A 21,848-nucleotide genomic window follows, 5' to 3' on the forward strand; every position below is an offset into this window, starting at 1 on the left:
AAAGGTAGAGATTTATTGTAGGTACATTGATGATTTGTTTTTTCTCTGGTCAGGAGATCAAAATGATTTTGAAAAATTAGTCAAAGACTTGAATTCAACAACATCATTTGTTTTACCAAACCCACCAATTTTGAAGGACAAAATCAATTTTCTTGATTTGACTTTAGAAATTGATCACGAAGAAAGAACTTTTGTAAGTAGGATTTACAGAAAGCCGTATTTTGCCAACCAATATTTGCATAGGGACAACCTACAACCTATCCACATGAAAAAGGGTGTTACAAAAGGGCAAATAAGGTTGAGTAGGTTGACTTCAAATGATGACACATTCATAAGAGAGGTGAGCATTCGGAGACTTTTGTTTCAAAATCGTGGATATGATTCTACGTGGGTCAGAAACATAGAAAGTGAAGTTATGTTGTTAAGACAAAATGTGGCCAAACCCATTCTACAATCTAAGGACATTATGATAGAACTAACATGTTCAAATTCTCTGACTGAAGGTAGAAGTGGAGATACTGAATATATGATTTCATTTCCAATACCTATAGTCAATGAGATGTGGTTGATAAAAAATATTTTGGAAAACTGGAGAAACATACTGGGCAACAAGGATTTAGTAAACATACTAGGGTCGTCTCCTAGATTCACATATTAAAAAGATCACCAATATTAAGAGCATGCTAAAATCAGGTGATGTGAAATCAAGGAATTGCACTCGTATTTGTACAAATAAGAAGGGTACTTACAGTTGCAGACAGTGTAGATTTATTAGTAACACATCTTTTGTAACGATTGGGAATTTCGAAAAAGTTTTTTGGGCAAAGGAATACTTGAATTGTAATAGTGAGTTAGTGGTCTATTTAGCAACTTGTGTGACGTGGAAATTATTATATAGCTAAGACCAAAAGATGTTTAAAACGGAGGATTTACGAACATTATTTAGCGATAAAGAAAAAGGACAAAAATAATGCATTATCTAGACATGCCAGTACATGTAATGAGTTCAAAAAGTTTGAATTTTTCATCTTGGATAAAGTAGATAAATCATGTTTTGCTGGTGATTTGAACAACATTTTAGAGTGCAAAGAAGCCTATTGGCAGTTATACTTGGGGGCGCTCTATCAGTTTAAAATGTTTTTTTGTTGTATAGATAAATGACATATCATTATTTAATACTTTTTTTATACATAGATTCATATTTTTAGTCAATTTTAATTGTATTTGATTAATAACCGTTATGTCATTTCCTGTTTGTGTATACAAAAAGGAAGGGTGGACAAGTGAATGATGTTTCTGATGAAGGTCACGAATTAAATGTGATTGAAAGCGCTAAATATATTGCATCCGCTTGGTCTTTGGTGAACTGAAGAACTTTTTCTAGTTTTTGGTTTTCAGTGTTTGTTCGTGCATTTGGTTAAGCACTAGATATATCAGTCTAATGTCCATTGGGATATTGTTCCAAGCTTTGGCTACAGAGTTTGAATATAGTGAGCCTAATGGACTTTTTGGGTTTACAGATTGCAAAGCAGTGATAGTGACCAAGAGTAGAACTAACACGAGGACAAGCTAAGGGGTTGTACATTTTGTGAGCCCGGAGAAGTTTGGTATACGTGACAGAGGAAGCTGGAGCCAGGTTTAAGGACTTGAAAGAAATGCAATGATGGGAACTGCTTGGTTAATGTACTGCAAGCCTAGCCACTTCATTATAACAGTTCCAATTTTGACGTTAGATTGCTTCTCCAATTCTAACCAATCTAACAGCCAATAAAAAATGAAAGAAATATGAACTAAAAGTGTAGGCCTGGAGAGGATGGAAACATATTTCTTTAACCTATAAAATGTTACAAGTTTTGGTGTACTTCAAAATTTGACCGGCATATTCAAAATGCCATTAAGGCTATCAATTATTACAACTAGTAAATTGGTATGGGAAAGGAATTCTATAACGCTGTTATTCAATGACAAAAACGTAGAAGTTTATTTCGTTAGGAAATATGTGAAGACTTGATATATTAAAGTGAAGGGGGCCTCAAGGATGGTGCCTTGTGGGACCCAAGTGTTCTAAGGGAGGAAAGTAGAGAACAAATTTAAGCAGACTGGCAACAATTAAATCTACAAGTAGAGATGAAAAAAAGACCACAGGTAGCCATTTTTGATGATAACTTGGATGACATGAGAGAGTATCAAAAGCTTTAGAAAGGTCTAGAAAGAGGGAGAAGACAAACTTAGTTATCCCTGTCCTTAATAATGGTGTCTAGGAAGGACATAAGGCCAGCTGTACTTTGCACTGATCTGAAGCCATGCTGGGTTGGGGTGAACAGGTTTTCATTAAGTAGTATTAACAGCCGTTTGTGGAGGCATCTTTCCAATGTTTTCAACAGAGGGAACAGTAAGGCAATAGGTCTAAAGTTTGTTATTTTGGCAGAGTTAACTCTTATGTAGTAGCATTATACAAGATGTTTCACACCCATAAAAAAAGAGGAAGAAACGGGCACCCAGGTATGCAATTGGGGAAGAGGCTAGCTTCAAGTATTCTGAAAGCAAGCTGTTGACGAAAGGTGGGGCAACGTTTGAGTTTGCTTACCAGATGTTTTACGTGGGAGGCAGCAATGGTTTGTAGGGAGAAAGTGGGCCTGTTGGCATTTGGATGCTGTACTGGGCTGGAATGGGATGGCAAGGAACTGCAAGCAACAGCAGCTGCAGTCTCTATGAAATGGGAGTGGAGTTTGGTAGTGGGATCCTAAGGGAGACAGGTCAGGGCAAGGGCAACGGTTTTGGAGTAGTGTGTGCCAGGATGTAAGTTTTTATTTGCGGAATACCAGACCTTTTCAGGATTATGTTTCAGGTTAAGTGGATGATACAAGTAATATGATTTTCTGTCAATGTTTACCTATGCTTTGGCTAGCTTTCAGAGATGTTTGTAGTTTTGTATACATGCTAGGCTTTTGATGATGTGCCACTCACTCTAGCAAAACTCATAATGAAAAATGGAGAGGCTGGAGTGGGATAACCAAGAGTGCCTCGATTGGTTTTGTCTCTCCTTATATGGCTGGACTATTTATAGTCTCTCAAAGAAGAGTATGTTGAATTTAAGAATGGCTTCATCTAATGGTAGTGTGTGGAGGGAGGACCAATTGAGGGATTTAAGAATACTGTTAAAGTCATCAGGGTCGCAACTATTAAGGTTGCAGGATTCTTTACATTGATTTCGTTTCATATGGCAGAGTCTACAGACAAAGTGGGATGGCTGTCACTGAATGAATGGGGGGGGGGGGTCCTGACGAGGAGTAGAGATTGTGGTTTGAGACCATGATCCAAAATCAAGGCTGGAAGCGGATACTGGTATTTTTACTGCAGCACGTAAAGCCATACAGATTAATTCTAGCAGTGGGGTAGTTTTGCCATACTATGTTAACATTTCCAAGAATAATAGTTTCTTGAAGTATGTTAGTAGATATCCAGTGTACGACGTCCTCATAGCATAGGTATGCAGTTTCTTGGAAGGATGCAGAGAGGGGTTATGCAATGTCTTTTTTTTTTAAATAGCCGTTTACTATGCACAGAGATTAGAAAATTCAGAATTGTGAAATTTTGGTGGACTAATGGGAGGGGGTAGAGCGCGCTAAAGTTAAAAAAAGACAGCCGCTACTCCTTTATTGTGTGTATTCTTTCAATGTGAAGGATACTATAATTTGCAGAAATAACTTCAGTACCTTTTATATTAGGTTTGATCCATGTTTCACTGACTGCTAAATCTAGGGAGAATTGAATGATCCTAGAATGAACTACAGCTATTTATGGTCCTGGATTAGGGTGTACATAGTCACGTGTGGTGATCTTTTTAGTATTGGTGTACAGATGGGAATTTTGGTGTACTGGCATTTAGAGGGAATTTTGATTTGCATGAGTAGGGAAGGAAAATGGCAAGTCTATGCTTGTACATTTGTAGGCGGGTAGATAGTTAAAGATCACTATTTACTGACATGTCACGACAGATGAAACTGTGGACAAGGAATTGCTGTAATATGTGGGAGATACAAGTAATAAGGAAAACTTGATGGAATGCATGTTGAAAAGAAAGAGAGCTACTGTAGTACGGTTAGGGTCCAACTAAAATTGGAGTACAAAAGTTAAAACTATCATAGTACAAGATGGTGAAACAGGTGTGTATTGTGATGTGAAGAGGATGACTAAGTAAGGTAGTGGTGATACTGACTGGATAGTTGAGATAGGAACAGGTAGGGATTTAGTGTAAGTATAAATGTAGAGGAGGAGAGGGTATGAGACTGGAGTGGGTCAAACCTGAGGTGTGGAGTAATAGCCCAAAAAACAATTTACTGGAAGGAGCAGGCTCCAGCCCCTTAGGACCACTGAGCTGCCAAAAATGATCAATGAATGTAGCACAGATGGAGTTGCTGGTTAAACTAGCTAGGGATGCTTACTACTGTAAATTAAGTATTTAAAATTGTAAAATAAAAAAAGATACAACACATACAATAGTAAATAAAGTAAATATTTATTACTCATTTTTAGAGCACAGAAATGAATTAGTTAAAAAAAAAAAAAACTAGCCAAGCTAGAGATTTCACTGTGTGATACCTTAAACTTCCTCTATTACAGGCCTGTGGGATATATGCAAATGAACCCTCAAGGATAATAGGAGGTTACTAGGCTAATGGCCCCAGGGTCCTTACAAGCCTAGCAAGTTCAACCAGTGCTCCCAAGGGTGTCTGGTTCAAGCAGACACTAAAATCAGCACCTACTGCCCCTATATATAGTGAGATTCACAAACGCAGTAGCTGGAAAAAGCAATTCAACTACAGGCTGCAACTTAATTACAGAGGGGAAACTTATGATGCAGACGGATACTGGAGGCAATCTTCGAGCCTAGTGCTCGAAAACAGCCAACAGCAAACCACTAAGCATAACCCAAGCAAAGAAGGGACATTAAATTTGTATTGGTACCATTTTGAAGAGAGCGCAATTAAGATAAAATGAATTGGTAAAATTCTCTTTACACTGCATCAATATGTTACGCTTGTAGGCTTCTACAGGGCTGGCTTATTTACTCTGCCAAAAACTTGCAACTCTGTAGTCAGGGGGGGGGGGTGCAACTATCTGGCTAGTACAAGTGGCTCAGGATGGACATTTTGGGGTTAACTCAAGTCATGAGGTTGTACGAAAACAAATTTGGTAGCAGTATGAAGTTTACTTATGAAAACGTAAACAGAAAAGGCCAAATTACTGACCCCTGGGGATCACCAACACAGTTGAAAATGCTGAGAGATTCTGTTGCCATTTAGTGTTCTGCTGATGACTGCACAAGTAGCTATGGAACTAGAAGAGGAAGGAGTAACCTAAACCTTAACTTGCAAGTTCAGAAAGAAGCTTTTGATGGGATACTGTCAGAGGTTTATGCAGGTCCAGGAAGAGAGAGGAAACAAGGTTGTCCTCTTTCCTGTTCTGCTTTACTATGTTAGTGAAATAAAGGAAAGCATAAGTAGTACTATGGTTAGGTCTGAAACCATTATGGGTGCTGGACAGGCTGTTGGTTAATGTTTCATAAAGACTGAATGAAAACACTTTTAGGATTAAGAGGGATGATAGGATAGCAACAGGAAGGTTACCAGTCCAGATTCAGATCAAGATGCAGCACAAATGGACCTGACATTTGCAGTAAGACAGGTACTTGAAACTAGAAATGAGGAGTCTCCAAATGGGCATTCCTAGACTAGAGAAAGCATACAACAAGGACTCAAGAAAGTTTATTTGGGCAGTCCTGCAGTAGTTTTGAAATACCAGAAAAACTGGTAGAATTAGTGCAGGCTAATTACGGGACCCAATGAATCCAGTATGAACAAGGTTTGGTCTCACAGGGGGTGGGGGGGGTTCCTGGTAGGAGTGCACCAGGATTCAGTTCTGAGCCCACTGCAGCTCACACCGGTGATAGACTACATTAAAAAAACAGGTTAGAGCACTCAGAACAACAAAGCCAATGTATGCAGGTTCATAGGCAGGTACTAGGCTATCTGCCCGAAGGCATGTATAAACCTAGGCAGAGTGTGTCGGCTTTCGCCGCCCCATTGATTAATTAACTGAGCCTCTGTCAAGCAGAGCCCATGAAGTGATCCTAGGGGTGTATTTTCTGTTACCCATCCACTCGTCAAGGCTTCTCTTGAAGAGAGTGTTAGCAAGGGGCTCTGCCTAATGTAGTTAGGAATTATGTTCCAAAGCATGGAGAGTCTCTGACAGGAATCTATCCCTCCAGCATGTTCTATTTATTTTTGTGGTGAGGTTTATCTCACTAGAGTGTGTGGCTCGCAGTGACTTGGATTTCTTTAGGTGGAGCATGTCCACAATTCTCAGTTGGACATGGCTCTAAGTCAGGCAGAGATCACCTCTGAGTAAGCGATACGTCACTGAGTACAGCTGGAGTTTTTTCAGTCAGGCTGCATAGTACATATGTTTCAGGCCAGTAATCCTCTTGGTGAGGTGCTTTTGTGGTCTTTCCAGCTGTTGGAAGTGTCTTGTGAGGTACATCCCAAATGGGGCATTGCACTCTATGATGGGTCTGATTTGTGACTAGTAGAGGGGCACTATACCCTCTATTTCTAGATGTGAATCCCTTAGTAATTAGATGGGCCACATAGAAGGATTTCCTAACTACTTTGGCAATACGATTGTCAAAGGAGAGGAGAGATTACGATCTACCTGGGTCCCCAGATCTCTCATTACCTCTTCTGTATTAAGGAGACTGCCGCCTATGTGGTAATTCGTGGGTGTTTTGTTTTTTCCCCAAACGGGAGGACTATGCCCGCAATTCTTACCGTGCGAGTTCTGTCTGTAAGTCAGTTGGCAAACCATTTTGTGACGTAGGGGTTTATGTTAGGCTGGTGAGTTTTTCTATAATACCAGAGTGAGGTATGGTGTTGAACACCTTGGCGAGATTAAGGTAGGCTGTGTGAACCACCTTTCCCTCGTCTATGGCCTTGGTGACTGTCTCAAACAAGACAACCAGGTTTAGTAGGCATGATCTGCCCTTAAAGCCGAACTGGGTCGGGTCAAGTGTTTGAAGGTTCCCAACGTCTTTAAGGAGTTCCATGATGATGTGCTCCATAGCCTTGCAGATCAGGCTAGTCAGGCTTATGGGGCGAGTTACCACGGTCATTTGTGGCCCCTCCTTTGTGGAGCGGAATAACTGTTGCGGTGCACCACTCTATGGGCATGTAGGCCAGTGGAGAGGCGGAGGTTGAATAGCATGTTTAGGTGGGGGGTTAGTTCAAGATGCAGCCTGGGACACCATCTGGCCCCACTAATGCTGTGTTTTTGGCTTTTGAAAGGGCTGTTTTTAGCTGTGCTTCTGTGATTTCCAGGACATTACACTTTTCCGGTACTGTTGTGGGGCCCTTTTGAAGGTGAGAGGAGAAAAAGTTTGCACTGAATCTGCCAGATGTTGGCAATAATCAGTAGGTTCAGTATATTTTGCGCTATTTTGCACTAGCTCATAACATATCTGCGAGTTGCCACTTAGATTCTTGACATAGCTAAAGAAGGCTTTGTGGTGATCTTTCGAATCCTTGGCTATTTTTCTTTCGAAGTTAGCCTTGGATGATTTTATGAGGGACCTTAGTTTCTTACTGATAAGGGATGTCTTTCCTTCTTGGGATTTGCTTTTTTTCTGAACTAGTTTCCTCCTTTTGTTGTATAACCTGTTTATGGCAGTGGTCCACCAGACTGGTTTCCTTTTCTTAGGGGAGTGAGTCTTGGTTTTGCTAGGGATGGCACGATCCATGCATCCTTGTAGGTGCTCACAGTGCAATTGTAAAGGATTCTGCATCTTGGGCAGTGTTATCCTTTAGAGTGGGGGCTGTGAAACTTATCACCTCTGCCTTAAGTAAGGTGAAGTTTGCATTACAAAAGTTTTTCACTGTGGTTTCCTTGGTTGGGGGTGGTAGTGGGGTGTAGACATCCAGGGTGATTAGTTTATGGTCTGATCTAACCAGTGACGGGTTGACCTCTGGCACGTAACACCTGTCGCCCATGTTGGTGATGACCAGGTCCAATATGTTGTGGCCTCTAGTAGGGGGGGTTTACCAGCTGATCCAGGGCATTTGAGTTGATAAATTCCAGGAAGCACTGAGCCTGGGAGTTTGTACTCAAGTAGTTTTCCCAGTTAATGGTAGGGTAATTGAAATCACCCAATATCAGGGTGTCCGGTAGGACCTTCATGTTTTCCAGTGTCGCCAGAAAGGTGGAGTGGTGGTCCGGGGTCATGGAGAGTGATCTGTAGCAGGCCACAATTTGCATTGCAGATTTGCCCGATGTTAGCTGCACATGGATGATCTCAGAGGTATCATGCTGTGCCACTAACCTGGAGGTGTGGGTATCCTTGATGAATATGGATACACCCCCTCCTTTTGTGTTTCGGTTCGTGTTCTGTGGTCGAAATGTGTGGTACAAGTTATTAGGAGTGCTTCAAGCGCATGCATTTTGAGATGAAACTCCTGGCATTGAGTAGCATAACCCTTTTTTTTTTTTTTTAAACTTGTGCTGTTTACAGAGGTGGGGGTTTGAATTTTGAGCCTTGCCTAAAAAAAAGGCACTATGGAGGCAGCAAGAGCCTTGGCCAGTATTCGAAAGCCAAGGGGTGGACAGGTGCAAGCCATCTCTTGCGAAGCAACACGGCTTGTCGAGCATGTCACCCCAGGCTGACAGACACTGGATCTTCTTTGAATGACACCAGAAGCTTAGCCAATTGTTGAAATTGATCACTTTTTCCTTTATACTGAGGTATCACTCTTGGTGAGGGCAGAATGCTACTCAGAGTCATACCCACCTGGGCTACATGATCAGACAGCTCTTCCATGTCTCTTTTCATGTAGCCCAGGGAGGTACATCTCAGGTCATTCACACCACCATGAACAATCACAGTCATATTTGTACTTGTTCTGGAGTGACCTGAGTGCTTGTGTTATGTGGCAGATTCTGGCTCCCGACAGGCAGCTAACAATAACCTTATCCTTGTCCAGCCTAGTGAGTGGGGCGTCCATGTGCCTAACTACTGAGTCAACTATTACTAGTGTGTTAGGTATGTTATTTCGCCTTAAGGGCTGTGATTGTGCGGCATGTTGAATTTGTGTTTTATGTGTTGTCTGGCTTGTGACAAGAGGTTCAGGTTTTGTGGGCGTCTGCTTTGGAGCTCTCTTGATGCATTTGCAGGTTTTTATTTAGAGCCTCCTGAGTATGACTTTGTGTATTTGTGTGTATTTTTTTGCCAGTGCTGGTTTAGTAGGTCTATGTGAGGCTGGAGGTGTGGTGCAAGTGTTAACCTTCTCCTCATGACGGTCTGTTCCAGTCTTGGGTGGAGACCTTAGCCTCCAGTTTGGCTGTATAATTGCATCTCTCACATATGTTAGTGTTTTGTGGTAGGGGGATAGGGCTGTCTGTGTACATGAGGCAGTTGCAATACTGCCTCAGGATACCCAGATTCACCAGCTGGACTGGGAGAGTACACCTGAAGCTGCCCTTTGATCATGACTGAATAGTAAGATGAGCTGCTTAGTTGCTTGGTTGGTGAGGGTGGATAAAGAGCCTTGCCCTGCTGGGCAGTATAGTGTCATGGTATATTAGCGCTTGATATTAGGTCTGAACAAGTGCTGGACTGTAGGATGCTTTCTGAGTGCTTAGGTTGACAGTTAGACTAGTTTCAAGTGAAAAGCTGAAGAGGAGACTTAATAGAGCCGGGAATAATTTAACCCTAACTAACTGGCGCACAAAACAGTGCAAATATGTTTTTAAACTACTAACTTCCTGGAGGAGTGGTTCCAGCCCAGAACAGATAGCTGCTCAAAGTTCCCCTCTCTCACAGGTGAACAGAGAAACTTCCCTCTACCCAAGTAAGGTATGGGTAACTCAGAAACTTGTAACAGCCCTGAATTCAGCACTAGCCTGAAAACTGGACTATACTAGCTTAGAGAGGCGGGAAAGAATTTTTTTTTAGAGAAGGCAAAAACAGTAAAAAGTACACTTAAAACAGCTTTAAATGACAAGGGATCAGAAAAGGCTATTGCACTTTAGTGTGTAGCCTACAACAGTTTATTTAAACAAAAAACTTTTTAAAAGTGCAGGCAGTCATAAGTACAATATGCGAAAAAAACAAGTTTTTAAATCACAATAAGTGCTGGAAAAATCACCGTTTAGGCGGAAAACAGTTAAGTACAGCAAGAAAATACAGAAAACTGATACTCAAAAATTACTCCAAAGTCTCTCTCTTAAGCTAGAAGACTTGTATCAGTTTAAAGCTTTCTAGTGCTTTCCAGCAGGTTAGTTACAGGAAAGATGGGAAACAAGCACAGATTTGGTCTTTTAAACCAGAAAGTTGAAAGAGATGGACAACTTCCCGAATGATCAATAAAACTACAATTCCTGGGCCAAGAACCACTCCTCTTATGGTAGACAGGCTACCTAGTACTTGCCACTCCCACTGATAAGCTAGAAGGCTGCAGTCCAACACAGAAAGGCTTGCGGGGCTTAGAAGCTTACCAACAGTCCTGGATACAGCAACTCTGTATCTGGACTAGGCTAGTAACAGGAAATGTGGGAAACAAGCGCAAGTGCGGCTTTTAAACCAGAAAGTTGGAAGAGATGGGAAAAACCTGCCCAAACGGCCAGTAGCTACATTTCTGGGCCAGGAACCACTCCTCTTGTGGTAGATAAGCTGGAAGGCTTCCCTCCAACACAGAAAGGCTTGGGGGGGCTCAGAAGCTTACAAAGAGTCCTGGATACAGCAAATCTGTACCTGGACTAGACTACTTACAGGAAAGGTGGGGAACAAGCACAAACACAGGCTGTTAAGCCAGCAAGTTGAAAGAAATTGAAAACTGCCTACACGGCCAATAAACTACAATTTATGGGCCAAAACCCACTCTTCCCATGGTAGATAGGCTACCTGATACTTACCACTCTCACTGATAAGCTAGAAGGCTACCTGATGCTTACCACTGATACACTATAAAGCTTCCCTCCAACACAGAAAGGCTTGGGGGGGGCTCAGAAGCTTAAAAAGAGTCATGGATACAGCAAATCTGTACCTGGACTAGACTAGTAACAGAAAAGGCAGGAAACAAGCAGAAACACAGGCTTTTGAATCAGAAGGTTGAAAGAGATAGAAGAGCTTCCCAAACGGCCAATAAACTAATTTTTGGCATAGAAACCTCTCCTCCTGTGGTAGATATAAAAAGCTAAATACAAAAGATGACAGTGGAACAAGTCAACACCTTCAAGTACCTGGGAAGGGTGGTTTAAGAGAAGGGAAGTCAGAATGAGGTCAAAACTAGAATACGATGGTTTGCAGTTAACTGGCAGTGTGTGTGACGGGTAGCGCATGACAGAATGCCAAAGAAGCTGAAAACTAAGGAGTACAAAAAAAAAGGGGTGCGACCAGTACTACTGCATGGTACAAAAACCAGGGCAGTAAAGACAGCAGTTGAAAAAACAGGTGGTGATGAAGTGTCAGAGAAGGGTGGTAGGATGCACACTATGGGGCAGATGAAAACATGAGGACATAAAGAGCAGAAGCCAAAGTAGTTCCAGTTGAAAAGGTCAAGAAGAACAGATTACGGTGGTTCGGGCACACGTTCAGAAAACAAAATCTGGTGAAGATGATTTGGGACAGACAAGAAGGCGGCAAAAGGAAATGAGGCCATCCAGCAAAGAGGTGGATAGATACTGTGACTGAAGTCCTGTAACAATTTGGTACAAGTGTCAAAAGCAGCAGAGTGGCACTGAATAAAGGGAAAGGGTGACAGCTGACAACACCCCGACCCCATAGGGAAAAGGGGGTTGATGATAGGACAGTAATGGGTCTACAGTTTTGATTTACCTCAGTTTTGATTTACCTCTTTTGTAGGAATACAATAAAAGGATTGTTCCACATAGATGGGACAATGCTTTCCATTATTGACCAACGCATCAGAATAGTGACAAGGGAGGCTAATGCATCTGCGGCTATTTTTAAGAATTCAGTGGAAAGATTAACAGCTGTTAGTTTCAGTAATTTTTCATGGTTACGGCTGTGACAGGATGCAAACTGGCAATGTACTGCCTTCAAGCATAAATGGAAAGGGGGGGGGTGACCTTTGATGAGTGAAAAACATCTAGATAAAAACGAGTGCTGAACTGGGTGGCAATGGATTCAGTTATAAAAAGCAGAATAGCAGGATGTAGCCAGGGTGTAAAATAGATTTAGAGAATACCAGACTAGCTTAGAGTTATATTGGTGCCTTTGCTGGAAATTTTAGTAGGATTTCTTGTCAGTTTTAAAATGCAACTAGGTAAGGCTTCCAAGATGCCTAAAATCAGAAGGCTTGCTATGTTTTACACTTTCACCTTTTTTATGTACTGTATTCACTGTTGCAATGCTGTTTCTGTTCATCAACCCTAATTGTTAATAAACGTATCTATATGTAAACCATATGGTTGCATTTTCATAGCTTTGTATAACTAAGTTACTTCTGTGGAGCTCCCCCCCCCCCAGGTCTCTACTGAAAACAGGCTGATTTACCCAGTCTGACATTACCCAGTAAACAAATGTAAATAAATATCATCATTCATTCCAGGCTTTGTCTCTCTGCAGCTGGAGAGGTTTGCTCTTTTGGTCAGTCATAGTGCCAAATTAGATTTTACCACGTTTGCCCTAACTGGTGATAAATCATTTAATATTTTAGGAAAGTGTAATTCAAACAAGGAACTGATCTACGTGCATTACCCTTAGTACATTCCACTCAGAGGGTCAGGGTTGAGATATGAAATTTGATTAATGGGTTACAGAAAATCTGCTTGTGTGAAACACACTTATGAATAAAAGTAGGAAAGATGGGTTGATTACATTTCATCAATATGGTAAGCCACCCGAGTAACTTAAAAAGGCTTAATTTCAACAACAGCATTACATGATGCACTAGTTACCACATTACTACCTTTCAAAGCAATATAGACAGCACATATTCTTATCAGCTCATTTACCTGCAGAGTACCCCATAGCAGGACTCATACTATTCTTTCCCAAAAGGAAATTACCACATCGTCCAGTGCTCAGCCTGATGTCATCCTCAGATAATTCAACCAACTCAACATTTTAAATTTTCAAACCGATTTGTTTTTATTCTGACAGAGTGTCCGTGACTGTTTTTTTTTTTTTAATTCAGGGCTGGACCGGGTGTTGGTTTTGCTCCTTATTTCTTGTGTGAACAACATTTTATGTATTTTTGAGTAAACCATTTGCTTGTATAAGGCCATCTCGTCTCTGATCCCCTATTCATTCCTTTCTACTCCTTCACTTCTACCAACCCTAAAAATACAACACAAATCATTCCCATAAGGGTGGAAGCTCAGAAACCCTTTTAGCAGCAATAAAGGTCATTGGTAAATTGGTTTTCCCAAGTAAAAAATGTAAGGAATGCAGAAGCCGCTGAACAATCTATTTGAGGATTGTAACATCTGTGGACCATGACCAAGAATTCCTCACTGTTTAACATCTATTTATGAGGGTCTTCCATGGACCTGCAAGTACATTGCCTTCATACAGAATGCAAGTTGCCCATAGGGACCGATTTACCTTTATTGCCAAGGCTCTTCTAATAAACCTGTGTAAAATGTGTGTACAGCAAATCATTGAAGGATTAACCACCAAATAACTGACATTTGAATTTCCGACATAGAAGGCATTTCCAGACTGCTACTAATTCAAGATGTGTTATTCTATTAATGTTTTAAGCTCAAGGAGCCACCAACCTATCTGCTGGACATCCTCTAGCAACAGGCTTTACAACAAAAGGAACAAACTGTTGTCCAAGGGTAAAAAGGTACAAATTCCCAATTGGAAAAACTCCCTCCTTAGCCTCAACAAGCGAAGCAGATCATTAATGAAAACCTCAAAAAAAAAATAAAAAAAAGAGACAGTTATGAATCGAAACTAGCCTCTGAAACAAAGGAAAATCATAAAATTTTCAGTTACGTCAGGAACCTCCATGGTAAAGCCCAGGTTTGTTCCAAATTAGTTCTTAAGTGTGCCACTTACACTGATCCTGTCGACTTAGGTTCAGCACAAACTTCACCCCCTGGCCCCAAAGGCCCATTCGACAACCCTGATACTTGTCCCGCACCTCATATCTCTTAGATGAAGTTTTAAAGGCCCTACCAAAGGCAAAGAACGCAGCTCTTCCATGTGAGCAGACAGTGCAGAATACAGTCTGGTATACTATCTGCAACAAGAACTAGCTTTGCCATTGAGCACCCTATTTAACCACAGCCTAAGTACAGGCTTCATTCCAGCAGAATGCAGAACTGCCACTGTCATCCCTTTGCACAAAGGTGGTGCCACTACTGACCCTGGAAACTATCACCCCATTAGCTTGACAAGTCTGATCTGTAAAGCCATGGAGCATATTACGGACCTCATAAACAAGGACAGTGTCAAACTCCAAGCGCTTGACCCCATCCAGTTCAGATCAGTCAAGACAGATCTTGCCTGTTGAACCGGATTGACTTTTCCGGATTGACTTTGAGACCGTCATTAAAGCCCTGGATGAGGGAAAGACAGTACATACAGCTTACCTTGACTTGGCCAAAGCCTTTGACGCAACCCCCCACTCAGGCTTCATTGAAAAGCTAACACAACTTGGCAAAAATCCCCCTCAAGTGGGTGGCCAACTGGCTCACAGATAGGACCCACAAGGTCAAAATAGGTGCCCCCACCTCTGAAAGCAGACCTGCCGTTCCCCTGGGATCTGTCCTGGGACCCCTACTGTTTGGCATCTACTTCTTAGAGGTCCAGGCAAAGACAAAAGGCCTGTGGCTGACCAAGTTTGCGGACAACTAAGTTGGGTGCTGTCACCGACTCCACAAATGATGTTAACATACTACAAGAGGGTCTCACAGCAATGAATGACTGGTGCCAAAGTCATGTGTGGCCTTAAGTTAAAAAAAAAAAAAAATATTCGGCAAAACAAACAGCCACTAATGATAACCCCCCTAAGTGCATAACTTGAGGGGAGAGACCAGGATACACAGGTTGACAACCACCTCACATTCAACCATTATGTAGAGGCAGTGGTCAGAAAAGCCTTTTACTTGGTACATCTCATACGTAAAGGGACTGAATTCAGAAATAAGGAGGATACCTCTCTGCATTCTTCCCTCATTAGGCCAATAACAGGAGTACAACTCAAGTTTGGTATGTACCTCTCCAAACACCTGCATCAGCTGTAAAGGCCACAGAAATACCTCACAAAGAGAATCCACAGTCCTCAGCATCTATCATATGTGCTCAAAGCACTATCACTTTACTCGGTATCAAACAGATTGCTGAGAGGTTATCTGTGCCTTGCCTACAAGGCAATCTCAGACGCTGCCCTACTAGAGATGCTCCATATCCATAAGTCTAATTCCTTGTGCATTGCCTGCTCGAAAAGCCTAAATGTAATATGCGACACTAATAAAACCTGCTGGAGAAACAAGTCAGTCTCCCAGAGGCTGCCCAGTCTCTGGAATACACTTCCCATACACGTCAAACAGAGTACATCGCTGACTTTCAAGTGCAATCTTAAGTGGATGGGAAGCCACAAATTTGTTCCCGGGGTTCCACCCATGTCCCTCATAGACAGGGGCGACAGATGTTGACTGAGGTTTCTTTTCTGGGGATAAACTTTGTGTCCTAGGGCCTTACAACCTTAGCCATCAGCCTAATAACCTCCTATGATCGGAGGCATAAAATGTTTATTACACTCCCTCACCTCTTCTGTACTGCTACCTCCTTGACCTGTTAACACTGTCAAAGACATTAATCCTCACGCATAACCGATTAGTCAAGTGTTCTCATCTCCACCAAACTGAGATAAAAAAGTGGTCTGTTATGTATGCCAGCACTGTTTTGCTTTCTCTCTGCAACAAACGACAGTGGAGAAAGTTCCACAACACAGTAGACACTTCAATAGCATCTGCTACATTTGCAAGACTGAGGACTTCCTACGCAAGACTGACACCAGTACCTTATAAACTACAAAACTTCACTATCTGTAGAATGTAGTGCAAATAGAAACAAATGTCATGGTTTAAGCTAGTGATTAAAAAAGGAAGGGTTTCAAATCAAGTTGTGTGTTTCTGGTAAATATACCGAATATAACACGAACAGCCAAAATATTAAATGACCAACACACACACAAAGAGAGACACAAACACAGACATTCATGATAACATTAAACAGCGAATCTCACACTGAAAAGGAAACAAAATTTCCTTTTCCAATATACTACAATAACCATATTGTAAGCTAAAATTTGTCTGAATTGTGACTGTTATAGTAAGGATTTTTTTAAGCAACGATGCACTTTAATGTTAGTGGCAAAGATAAGGTTAGCACACATTACTAAAGTGAGGCAAGGAGGGCACAAAGCAAATGCAGCCTAGAAAACTGGACCCACAGCTTACCAAAACACACACACGTGTGTGCAGGAATCAAAACCGTACACACAAGCCTGAAAAGTGAGTCAAAGAAACTGCAAAAGAAAATAGAAAAAAAATAAATAAATCATTTAAAGGACTAAGCCTTCCCTCTACCGCTGCAACACACACACACCCACATGCAGGTGTGTAACTAACTCCCCAGTGGCACATGGCAGAGCTGCAAATTTTAGTAGCGTTCACAATAAATCGGACAACTCTAGACTGACAAAATGTACTTCATGTCTTTAACCTTACTTATTTCAAGGCATTATTTGCAGAAACAGCATGCAACCCCCCACTGTCCCCCTTTACATTATTCCAAAAGTCAATAAATTGACCACTTATCCAAGTCTACAATGCAGATGGGCTTGCCCCAAAGTAGCTTTTCTAAAAATCACTTTGAAAAAAAAACATAGTGCTGCAACTACCCACCCATCCCACTTTACCGTAATGATATCAGCAATTCACTCCCTAGCACACATTCTTCCTCTATTTGCCATCAAACCTTACAATTAAAAGAAATCCTTCTATGCTTAGCCACCAAAGTTTTAGAATGGATCGGTAAAAATGCAGGTTCTAAAATCTAGAGTAACTTGCACTTTGCTGCCAAAGTGTATGCAGATCTGGCTGCAAAGATAAAGAAATAACAGGCTTTCAAATTTAAAGCATCTATTAACAAGTACGTAAAAGACAGTGGTGCTAATGAAATATTAAAATAGATCTGTAATTAAGAAGCCATATTCTGCCTTTAAGAGCAAGTGCTACATACTAAAGTAATTCCTACAAACCACAACATTTTTTCAGGTTCTAACAAAGAGGTGCAGTGATGCACAAGTTGTACAATTTTCACATTTATGATAAATGGGAAACCCTTACACTACAATTCCTTCAATAGACGTTTTGAATTTTACCAATTTCTACAAAGACAATCATACTTCAATCACAATGCACAATTTTCAAAGCAAGTCAGTACTATCAAATAAAACATTCAGTATCCAGACAATGTGTCAGCTGAGGTAGCTGCTTCCCCCTTTAAATTGGTATGGCCAAATGTGGGATGTGCACATCCTTCCACGTCTACCTACCCAGTTAACCAATCCACTGGACTACTTGCAGATTCTAAGGTTTGTTAGCCGCCTTCACGCTGTCATGACTATATCAACATTAACCTGAAAGCCCCCAACGAGTGTTCCCATAGGGCTCTATGCCACTTCTATTTTCAGTGAATGACACAGAAAAACTAATACAATACCGATAGACACTGCTCTGTTAAACCTTGAATATATATATATATATATATATATATATATATATATATATATATATATATATATATATATATATACACACACACATATATATATATACACACACACATACATATATATACATATTACACACACACACACAGAGCAGTGGAATAATTTAATCCTGTTCAAAGTCGTGTTAACCAACTAAGGCCTAAACACTTAACAGCTTAACATTTTCTGAACAAAATGCATGCTATAAAAGTACACACAAGTCTTTTCCAAATGCTCCAAGATCATTCACCATTTTCAACTTGTGAAATTAGCAAAGTTTCTTGGAGTCACCGTGTACACCAAGAAAGCTTGACATTTTATACCGGAACACCTGACATTGCCCAGCCTTATGTAATCCTTCCATGTTAATCTCCTCACCTGGATTTACATCATCCCAATAGAAATGCACACCTTCCCATTCTAAATGAGAGGTCATAAACCAGCATTTTTGGCTAACATCTCAAAGCATACCCAGAAACAAATGGCCCACATTCCATTATGCTCCACAAAATGATCAGCATTATTTAGCATGCTGATACACACGCAGCACATCACTTGCAATCAAAAAAAAAAAGTATGTAACAAAACTGGGAGAAAATCTTCAACAAATGACCCATCAAGTCTCACTTAATATGACAGAAGTAGAAGAAGAGAACAGTAGTACTATCTACCATATTTAACAGTTATCACATTATGAGAAACATTCCTCATACAGTCTTAAACCCCATGCTTAACACTGACCGGGTCTAAAACATATTAAGCTTCCCCCATCCACAATTAAAGAGATGGAACATTAAAAGCTATACTCGTCTACCTCCTTCTCAGACTCATTTTCTCTGCTCATTTTTCCTACAGAATTTACAAATAGCTTATTTATTTAATTTATTTTCTCAAGGACGTAATTTAAAAGCTCAAACTAATGAGAATGGTTTTCAAACCCTGACTCAAAGGATAAAAAATGTATACTACCATAGGAGCAACTGAAATGCATTGGTGTAAAAATCAAACCCCACAATGACTTGGTTCTCCCAAGGCACGTGCCTCACCTGAATAATATACAGACCAAATTAGTATAGGTTTTTTGCATTGTACCATTTTTCTCACAATCACTGAACACAAATTACAAACAATTTGACACGAAACCTTTAACCACAGTTTACTGACATGCAACCACCTGCCTATGTTCGACATAGTTTGTGTGGTGACACTTTAAAAGCTCAGTAGTCCAATACTTTTTTCTAATCTACACAACACAGAATTTTACCAGGTTAGTCTGGCCACATGAAGAAAGACATCACGGTACGGTTATCCTTTTAAACCACATTCGGTTAAGGCATACATACTATACTGAACGTTTACTCATTAAGTTAGGAATTTACATAATACTGCAAAAGGAAACACACACCAAGGTGCATCCACTACAAAAGTTCAAACCTAAATACAAGTTTTTTCATGCACGTCCCATTACCCTTTATCAAGGGCTTAAATTGTTTGCATGATGCACTACGGCACACAAATACAATATCAAAGGCATTTGTCCATATACACTCGAAGTTCGAAGCAGACACCACATTTTTTAATCAACTTCAGGATGTTTTCATGTGTTTTAGGAGAAAAAAAACGCAAACAATTCACTTCTTAAAAATGTAGAAAGAGTTAAAAGACATCTGCAAAACAGTATTCATCATGCGATCAATTCCAACACACATGACCCTGTCACACAGGAGGTGAAAGTTCACACGCAACATGTAAAATCTTTTATCCTCTTATTTAAATTGTTAAAAACCCACGCTTGCGTCAACTAAAAGTCGAACATTCGGGGCAGTCATTATTATTTGCAAAACACCAAGATGCTAGCCATACAAACTAATCTGTACCACCAAAGGATGCGGATACATTTAATGATCGTGGCCCGCTGTTATGGGTTGACAACATTACCCTGTAATTCCAGGAAGCCTAGCTAAACTAGACTACAAGTTCCATCACTACCCTGCAACACAGATATAACGAAAGTACCAAAACTGACGTAGACAAGTAAGACAGTTATAACACACCGTCCAAAGACGTAGCCAGCTGGGGCAGAAACCACGTTGCCTTAGCAGCCAAACACGGAATCATGGGAAACTGAACTAGGACACTAACTCTACAAACATAGCTTGCTAGACGGCACTGTGTTGCTCTGGCGGGGGAGGGGCACCGCTCCCCCCCACCCAAAAAAGAGTTATACACGCGCTTCTAGAGGACGAGCCAACCAAAGCCATCGGAGAAGTAACAGCAGTCAACACCTCGCTTTACTCCCTCAAAGTAGAGAGCTAGCTGACTACGAAAAACTCATGTGAAAGTAAACACACCCTATGGCCCACAGTCCAACTCTTTCAAATCTCCTTGGCATTAGAATTAGTCAGGTAACAGCAACAAAATACGGTGACTCAATTCGGATACATTTCTTAAGGTTTACAAAATAACATGAAGTAGTGAAACTTACTTTTAGTCTTTGCAGTCCTCCTGTGGCCCTCTGGCCTACACAACAGACACTACACGTTATGAAGTGTGAACGATCCAAGTTAGCAAATAACGACAGAAATTAAAGGTTCCAAATAAAATACCACAACTCTATATTAAAATTTACCACCGCGTTACAACATACGGGAATATACGTGAATTATAATAGTAGAAGACTACACATGCCTAAAGTATAGCAGTGGAAAGCTGTCAAATATGAGAAATACCTAAACAGTACGTCCCACCACTGAGGATATATTTTTTTCATACAGGCCTCACCTCATCCCAAACATAATAGCAAATGCCAAATAACACGTTTTTTTTTTTAATATATGCAATGCAACATCGGAGTTCTGACTGTTTACACCATTTACATTACAAATGTTTTAGACAGTCACACAGAAGCGCGTGTCCTCCCAAACAAGTTAAGTTCCCACCCCCTTAAATTCTGCACATCAAACCAGTTAGCATGATTTTTAAACAATAACCTACAAAACAAGGGCTGTGAAAATAGTTACAAACCTGGGAAGGTTTGTCCATTCATAGTAGCCATAGCCACCGTATTTTTAGTCCAAGGATTCACCTTGGGTGGGGGTGCTTCTATAAATTCCTTCTTAGTTATTGCTGGCTGGCCACCTTCTACCGGCTTGTGTCCGCCACTCCCCTTGTCATTTTCTTTTTGAATGTTTTCCTTCTCTTGGTTGTTACTGTCCTCTTTCTGCTGTTTTCGATTTGGTTGTCTACACCCTGCCTGTGTTTCGTTTTGCTGTAAGTCAGACGTCTTGGGTTTGCCGTCTCCTTTATCCAAACTCGAATCATCTTTCACTCGATTTTCTGGGCTTTTCATTTTATTCGACAAACCGTGCTCGTCCGTTTGCATAAGGGGGTTGTTCGGAAGAAGAGTCTCCACCTGAGTAGCCATTTCCAATGCACACAAGACTTCCCCCGTGATCTTTCTAACGGCTGATCACCCAAACAGAAAGGTTACCGCACTGCCTTTCAGGCTGTGGTGCAAAATGATTACTGTTTAGAACATTAACAAATCGTGATGGTATCTCTTTAAATTTCCAATATATGCTTTAGGCTGCAGCAATATGGAAGCAGCACCACGCGAAGGGTGACAAGGGGGACGCGCACGCAGAGGTGGAGCTGCACCTCTCGTAGCGGCGGTGGCGCGCACGTCGATACTCTTCAAAATGAGTAGTCGTGTATTTTTTTATTTATCTCTTGCCATTCAACAGTTTCGGAAGCTGTAGGAGGAAATGTGCGGTGCGGCTTGAATTTGTATCAATAATACCTGCAAATTATGAGGCAGTTTAACTGGGAAAACTGAAACAAATAAATGGACAGCATATAAAGCTAGAAACAAGGTTACTTTTTCTGTACTTATTAAACTGTTCTAGCTTACCGTCAGAGTCGAATCGTGGTCAAGTGGGGACCCAGGAAGAGTAAGCTTTGCCAATATCCCATTATACTTGGCTGTCTTTCCTCAGGTACCACAAAACTGCTGTTTTCTTTTTCACTTTTACAATAATCATGGAG

At 40.9% G+C, this 21,848-nt stretch overlaps 1 protein-coding gene across 1 annotated transcript in view; it reads right to left on the bottom strand.

Moving 5' to 3' along the window:
* Positions 1-21,461, bottom strand: part of LARP1 (La ribonucleoprotein 1, translational regulator) — a 3,464,554-nt gene extending 3,443,093 nt beyond the window's left edge. The window contains exon 1 of the mRNA XM_044069481.1: positions 20,829-21,461. Coding sequence (XP_043925416.1) covers positions 20,829-21,228 — 400 coding nt within the window. The 5' untranslated portion in view covers positions 21,229-21,461. The remainder of the gene's footprint in view (positions 1-20,828) is intronic.
* Between the last annotated feature and the right edge of the window lie 387 nt (positions 21,462-21,848).

Source organism: Protopterus annectens, chromosome 4.part0, assembly GCF_019279795.1.
Source record: "Protopterus annectens isolate FY-2018-M chromosome 4.part0, PAN1.0, whole genome shotgun sequence".
Taxonomy (NCBI): Eukaryota; Metazoa; Chordata; order Ceratodontiformes; family Protopteridae; genus Protopterus; species Protopterus annectens.